This window comes from Passer montanus, unplaced genomic scaffold (genome assembly GCF_014805655.1).
Source record: "Passer montanus isolate IOZ18808 unplaced genomic scaffold, ASM1480565v1 scaffold1007, whole genome shotgun sequence".
Classification (NCBI taxonomy): Eukaryota; Metazoa; Chordata; class Aves; order Passeriformes; family Passeridae; genus Passer; species Passer montanus.
This window is the reverse complement of record NW_024356583.1, coordinates 1-7,739: the sequence shown is the minus strand read 5'-3', so window position 1 is coordinate 7,739 and position 7,739 is coordinate 1. Positions and strand designations below refer to the sequence as shown.

Sequence of the window (7,739 nt, the reverse complement as noted above, 5' to 3'; positions counted from 1 at the left end):
GGGGTCCCCCCTTCTTTAGAGTCCCCGTGTCCCCCTTGTGTCCCCCCCAGTTTCGGTGTCCCCTCCCCCAGCTGAGCCCGCTCCAATCTCAGTGTCCCCCGAGTGTCCCTGTCCCTGGTGTCCCCGGTGTCCCCAGTGTAAGCCGTGTCCCTGTCAGATGTCCCTGCTGTCCCCGCTGATGTCCCTTTGCTGTTCCTCCCGGGTGTCACTGTCCCTGCTGTCCCCTCAGGTGATCCAGCTCCAATCCCGCTGTCACCTCACTGTCTCTGCTGTCCCTGGTGATGTCCCCTTGCTGTCCCTCTGCTGTCCCCGCTGTCGCTGGTGATGTCCCCTTGCTGTCCTCACTGTTTCTCTGATGTCCCCATCACTGTCCCTCAGGTGAATCGGCTCCAATGCCATTGTCCCCCCAGGTGTCACTGTCTCCCTGCAGGTGTCACTGTGCCCCCCAGGTGTCACTGTCCCCCCTGGGTGACACTGTCCCCCCAGGTGTCACTGTCCCCTGCAGGTGTCACTGTCTGTCCCCGCTGATGTCCCTTTGCTGTTCCTCCCGGGTGTCACTGTCCCTGCTGTCCCCTCAGGTGATCCAGCTCCAATCCCGCTGTCACCTCACTGTCTCTGCTGTCCCTGGTGATGTCCCCTTGCTGTCCCTCTGCTGTCCCCGCTGTCGCTGGTGATGTCCCCTTGCTGTCCTCACTGTTTCTCTGATGTCCCCATCACTGTCCCTCAGGTGAATCGGCTCCAATGCCATTGTCCCCCCAGGTGTCACTGTCTCCCTGCAGGTGTCACTGTGCCCCCCAGGTGTCACTGTCCCCCCTGGGTGACACTGTCCCCCCAGGTGTCACTGTCCCCTGATGTCCCCGCTGTCCCCCCAGGTGTCACTGTCCCCCCAGGGGTCACTGTCCCCTGCAGGTGTCACTGTCCCCCCCAGGTGTCACTGTCCCCTGATGTCCCCGCTGTCCCCGCAGGTGTCACTGTCTCCCCGTGGGTGTGACTGTCCTTCCGTAGATGTCACTGTCCCCCCCAGGCGTCACTGTCTCTCAATGTCCCCCCTGTCCCCCCCAGTGTCACTGTTCCCCTGCAGGTGTCACTGTACCCCCCAGGTGTCACTGTCCCCTGTAGGTGTCACTGTCCCCACAGGTGATCCGGCTCCGGGCCGCCTTTGCCCAGGTGTCACTGTCCCCCCGTTGTCACTGTCCCCTGATGTCCCTGCTGTCCCCGTAGGCGATCCGGCTGACAGGTGTCACTGTCCCCCCCAGGTGTCAGTGTCACTGTTCCCCCAGATGTCACTGTCCCCCTGTAGGTATCACTGTCCCCGCAGGTGTCACTGTCCCTCAATGTCCCCGCTGTCCCCGCAGGTGTCACTGTCCCCTGATGTCCCCGCTGTCCCCGCAGGTGTCACTGTCTCCCCGTGGGTGTGACTGTCCTTCCGTAGATGTCACTGCCCCCCCCAGGCGTCACTGTCTCTCAATGTACCCCCTGTCCCCCGCAGTGTCACTGTTGCGCCGCAGCGGGGGCCGCGGCCGGGGGAGCTCACCTGGAACCAGTACAGGGTGTTATCCTTCCGTAGATGTCACTGTCCCCCCCAGGCGTCACTGTCTCTCAATGTACCCCCTGTCCCCCGCAGTGTCACTGTTCCCCTGCAGGTGTCACTGTACCCCCCAGGTGTCACTGTCCCCTGTAGGTGTCACTGTCCCCACAGGTGATCCGGCTCCGGGCCGCCTTTGCCCAGGTGTCACTGTCCCCCCGTTGTCACTGTCCCCTGATGTCCCTGCTGTCCCCGTAGGCGATCCGGCTGACAGGTGTCACTGTCCCCCCCAGGTGTCAGTGTCACTGTTCCCCCAGATGTCACTGTCCCCCTGTAGGTATCACTGTCCCCGCAGGTGTCACTGTCCCTCAATGTCCCCGCTGTCCCCGCAGGTGTCACTGTCCCCTGATGTCCCCGCTGTCCCCGCAGGTGATCCGGCTCCAGGCCGCCTTTGCCCAGGTGTCAATGTCCCCGCAGGTGTCACTGTTCCCTGATGTCCCTGCTGTCCCCGTAGGCGATCCGGCTCCGGGCTGCCTTTGCCCAGGTGTCAATGGCCCCGCAGGTGTCACTGTCCCCCCAGGTGTCACTGTCCCTCAATGTCCCCACTGTCCCCCCCAGGTGTCACTGTCCCCGCAGGTGTCACTGTCCCCCCTGGGTGACACTGTCCCCGCTGTCCCCGCTGTCCCCGCAGGTGTCACTGTTCCCTGATGTCCCTGCTGTCCCCGTAGGCGATCCGGCTCCGGGCTGCCTTTGCCCAGGTGTCACTGTGCCCTGTAGGTGTCACTGTCCCCCCAAGTGTCAGTGTCACTGTTCCCTCAGGTGTCACTGTTCCCCCAGATGTCACTGTCGCCCTGTAGGTGTCACTGTCCCCCCAGGTGTCACTGTCCCCTGATGTCCCCGCTGTCCCCGCAGGTGATCCGGCTCCGGGCCGCCTTTGCCCAGGGCCCCGCGGTGGTTCTGGCCCTGGAGCTGCTGGTGGGGGACCTGGGGGGGCTCCTGCGCGCGGCCCCCGCCCCGCTGCCCCCGGCCCGCGTCAGGGCCCTGCTGGCCATGACCCTGCGGGGGCTGGGCCACGTGCACGGCCAGCGCCTGCTGCACCGGGTGAGACACCCCGAAACGGGGTGAGGGACCCCAAAAATGGGAATGGGAACCCCAAAAACGGGAATGGGGACCATAGAAATGGGAATGGGCTGGGTCACGTGCACGGCCAGTGCCTACTGCACTGGATGAGCCCCAAAACGGGGTGAGGGACCCCAAAAACGGGAGAGGGAACCCCAGAAATGGGGGGGAAACCCAAACACGGGAATGGGAACCACAAATATGGGATTGGGGCTGGCCACGTGCGCTGCCAGCGCCTGCTGCACCGGGTGAGCCCCAAAACGGGGGGAACGGACCCCAAAAACGGGAATGGGAACCCCGAAAATGGGAATGGGGACCCCAAAAATGGGAATGGGGCTGGCCACGTGCACGGCCAGCGCCTGCTGCACCGGGTGAGACACCCCGAAACGGGGTGAGGGACCCCAAAAACGGGAATGGGGACCACAGAAATGGGGGGGAAACCCAAACACGGGAATGGGAACCGCAAAAATGGGGTTGGGCCTGGCCACGTGCACGGCCAGCACCTGCTGCACCGGGTGAGACACCCCGAAACGGGGTGAGGGACCCCAAAAACGGGAATGGGGACCACAGAAATGGGGGGGAAACCCAAACACGGGAATGGGAACCGCAAAAATGGGGTTGGGCCTGGCCACGTGCACGGCCAGCACCTGCTGCACCGGGTGAGACACCCCGAAACGGGGTGAGGGACCCCAAAAACGGGAATGGGGACCACAGAAATGGGGATGGGAACCCCAAAAATGGGGATGGGAAACCCAAAAATGGGGATGGGAACCCCAAAAATGGGAATGGGCTGGGCCACGTGCACGGCCAGCACTTGCTGCACCGGGTGAGCCCCAAAACAGGGGGGGGCCCAAAAACATGAGGAGACGTCAGGAATGGGGAGACTCCAGACTCCAGGTGCGCTGAGCCCCAAAAATGGGAATGGGAACCCCAAAAATTGGAATGGGAACTCCAAAAATGGGCATGGGCACCCCAAAAATGGGATAGGGAACCCCACACACAGGAATGGGAACACCAGAAATGGGGATAAGGAACCCCAGAAATGGGAATGGGGACCCCAAAAATGGGATAGGGACTGGGCCACGTGCACGGCTAGCGCCTGCTGCACCGGGTGAGACACCCCAAAAATGGGAATGGGAACCCCGAAAACGGGAATGGGAACCCAAAAAATGGGACAGGAACCCAAAAACAGGAATGGAAACCCCAAAAATGGGGGGAAGCACGGCCAGCGCCTGCTGCACCGGGTGAGACACCCCGAAACGGGAATGGGAACCCCAAAAATGGGGATGCGAACCCCAAAAATGGGAATGGGAACCCCAGAAATGGGGGGGGAAACCCAAAGAACCCAAAAACAGGAATGGAAACCCCAAAAATGGGGGGAAACCCCAAAAATGGGGATGGGGACCCCAAAAATGGGGCAGCTGGACGACATGCACAGCCAGTGCCTACTGCACTGGTTGAGCCCCAAAACAGGGGGGACCCCAAAAACATGAGGAGACGTCAAGAATGGGGAGATTCCAGACTCCAGGTGTGCTGAGGGACCCCAAAATAAGGGGGGACCCCAAAAATGGGGGGAGCCCTGAAACTGGAGGGGGACCCTGGGACTGGGGGGAGGCACCTCCCACCCCCACATGAGCACCCCAAAACTGGATGGGGGACCCCAAAACCGGGGCGGGGGGAGGTTCAGACAGCTGCAGGACACCCCAAAACCGGGGTGGGCACATGGAGGGACCCCAATATCTGCAGGGGGGCCGCGGGTGTTGGGGCACCCCAAAATCGAGGGGGGCACCCCAATGCCTGGGTGGGGACCCACAGTCTGGAGGTGTTCCTAGTCTGGGGGGGTTCCCCGAGTGTTGGGGACCCCCCCTGAGGCCGTTTTTGGGGTGCAGGACCTCAAACCGGCCAATCTGCTGCTGGACAGCGCCGGCCGCCTCAAGCTGGCGGATTTCGGGCTGGCGCGGGTGCTGGGCCCCCCCTCGGGGCGCCCCTACAGCCACCAGGTGGCCACCAGGTACCGGGTTTTGGGGTGTCCCCCCCCCCGGCGTGCCAGGGTGCCCCCCAAAAGCCGGGGCCCCCCCTGACCCCCCTTCTGCAGGTGGTACCGAGCCCCCGAGCTGCTCTACGGCGCCCGGCACTACGACGAGGGCGTGGATTTGTGGTGAGTGCCCGCTTTTGGGGGGCTCCCCCCGGGATTTTGGGGGCCCCCTGGGATTTTTGGGGTCCTTCCCAGGGTCTTGGGGGTCCCCACTCACCCCTTGTCCAGCCCTGCTTGATGTGGGGTCCCCGTTTTGGGTTTTGTAGATCCCCCCATTCCTCCACCCTGTAATTCTGTCTTTGGTCCTTGGGTGTCCCCCTGGGATTTTGGGGTGTTCCCCTGGCATTTTGGGGTGTCCCACTGGGTTTTGGGGGTCCCCCTGTGATTTGGGGGCATCTTGTGTTTTTGGGGGGGTCCTCGTGGGTTTTGGGGTCCCTCCTGTTGGATGCCAGGTGTTCCCCATTTCTGGGTTCCTCCCTGGGATTTTTAGGGCCCTCCCCCGGATTTGGGGGGTCCCTCTGGGATTTCGGGGATCCCCTGGGTTCGGGGGGTCCCCCTCGGATTTTGGGGATCCCTCTGGGATTTTTGGGATGTTCCCCTGGGATTTTGGGGATTCCCTGGGATTGGAGAGATCCTTGTGGGATTTTGGGGATCCCCTGGGGTCTGGGACAGAGGGGGGTCACTGTGGGATTTTGGGGATCCCCTGGGGTCGGGGTGTTCCTTGTGGGATTTTGGGGGTCCCTGTGGGGTTTGGGGTTTGGGGATCCCCTGGGGTCTGGGACAGAGGGGGGTCACTGTGGGATTTTGGGGGTCCCCTGGGATTGGGAGGTTCCTAGTGGGATTTGGGGGTTCCTGTGGGATTTGGGGTCCTTGTGGGATTTGGGGGTCCCTGTGGGATTTGGGTTCCCCGTGGGATTTGTGGTCCCTGTGGGATTTGTGGTCCCTGTGGGATTTGGGGTCCCTGTGGGATTTGGGTTCCCCGTGGGATTTGTGGTCCCTGTGGGATTTGTGGTCCCTGTGGGATTTGGGGTCCCTGTGGGGTTTGGGTTCCCCGTGGGATTGGGTGAGGGACTGGGGTTTGGGGTCCCTGTGGGATTTGGGTTCCCCGTGGGATTTTGGGGTTCCCTGTGGGATTTGTGGTCCCTGTGGGGTTTGGGTTCCCTGTGGGGTTTGGGGTCCCTGTGGGATTTGGGGTCCCTGTGGGGTTTGGGGTCCCCCTGAGCCGGTCCCCCCAGGGCCGTGGGCTGCATTTTCGGGGAGCTGCTGACGCTGTCGCCGCTGTTCCCGGGCGAGAACGACATCGAGCAGCTGTGCTGCGTGCTGCGGGCGCTGGGCACGCCCAGCCCGCGCGACTGGCCGGGACTGGGAGGGACTGGGGGCACTGGGAGGGACTGGGAGGGACTGGGGGCACTGGGAGGGACTGGGAGGGAATGAGAGGGACTGGGAGAGGGACCGGGGGCACTGGGAGGGACTGGGAGAGGGACTGGGAGGGACTGGGGACACTGGGAACATTGGGAGGGACTGGGAGGAACTGGGACAGGGGCAGGAGGGCACTGGGAGGCATTGGGAGTGCTGGGAGGGCAGGTGTGCACTGGTTTGTACTGGTCTGTACTGGTTTACACTGGTCAGTGGTGGTTTATACTGCTCTGTGCTAGTTTATATTGGTGCGTAGTGGTCTGCACCAGTTTGTACTGGTCTATACTGGTTTATGCTGGTCCATACCTGTTTGTACTGGTGTATGGGGTGCGTACTGGTTTGGGTTAGTTTATACTGGTGCATACTGGTTGGCACTACTTTGTACTGGTCTGTACTAGTTTATACTGGTTTTTATTGGCCCACCCTGGTCTATACTGGTCCACGCTGGTCTGTACTGGTATATACTGGTTTATGCTGGTTTGCGTTGGTTTACACTGGCCCATACTGGTTTGCACTGGTTTATACTGGTCCATACTTGCCCACACTGGTCCATACTGGTTTGTACCGCCCCATACTGGTCCATACTGCCCCGCACTGGTCCATTCTTATCTATACTGGTTCGTACTGGTCTGTACTGCCCGACACTGATCCACGCTGATCCATATTGATCCATACTGGTCTGCACTGCCCTGCACTGGTCCATACTGGTCTGTACTGGTCCACACTGGTTCCCATAGGAGCTGTTAGAGCTGCCAGATTTCTCCAAGCTGTGGGTCTGTACTGGCCTGCACTGGTCCGTACTGGTTTACGCTGGTCCATACTGGTTTATACTGATCTGTACTGGTCCATACTGGTCTGTACTGGCCTGTACTGGTCCATACTGATCCGTACTGGTCTATACCGACCTGCACTGGTCCATACTGGTTTATGCTGGTCTATACTGATCTGTACTGGTCTGTACTGGTCCATACTAATCCGTACTGGTCTGTACTGGTCTATACTGGCCTGCACTGGTCCATACTGGTTTATGCTGGTCTATACTGGTCTATACTGCTTTATGCTGGTTTATGCTGGTCTATACTGACCCATACTGGTCTGTACTGGTCCATACTGATCCGTACTGGTCTATACCGACCTGCACTGGTCCATACTGGTTTATGCTAGTCTATACTGCTTTATGGTGGTTTATGCTGGTCTATACTGATCTGTACTGGTCTGTACTGGCCTGCACTGGTCCGTACTGGTCAGTACTGGTCCGTACTGGTCCGTACTGGTCAGTACTGGTCCGTACTGGTCCGTACTGGTCCGTACTGGTCTGTACTGGTCAGTACTGGTCCGTACTGGTCCGTACTGGTCCGTATTGGTCAGTACTGGTCAGTACTGGTCCGTACTGGTCAGTACTGGTCTGTACTGGTCTGTACTGGTCAGTACTGGTCCGTACTGGTCCGTACTGGTCCGTACTGGTCCATACTGGTCCGTACTGGTCTGTACTGGTCCGTACTGGTGGCTGTCCCCGCAGGAGCTGTCGGAGCTGCCGGATTTCCCCAAGCTGCGGTTCCGGCCGCGGGCGGCGCCGCCGCTGCAGCAGCTGGTGCCGGGCGCGGAGCCGGCTGCGCTGGACCTGCTGCGGCGGCTGCTGCGCTA

At 61.1% G+C, this 7,739-nt stretch overlaps 1 protein-coding gene across 1 annotated transcript; it reads left to right on the top strand.

The window, feature by feature from the left end:
* Positions 1–2,416: 2,416 nt before the first annotated feature.
* CDK20 (cyclin dependent kinase 20) lies at positions 2,417–7,733 on the top strand (the record flags this gene model as incomplete). Its single annotated transcript, XM_039714686.1, has 5 exons — positions 2,417–2,626; positions 4,534–4,655; positions 4,740–4,802; positions 5,915–6,038; positions 7,615–7,733. Coding segments are annotated over exons 1-5 (638 nt in total), but the record flags the coding sequence as incomplete, so codon positions are not given.
* Positions 7,734–7,739: the final 6 nt, after the last annotated feature.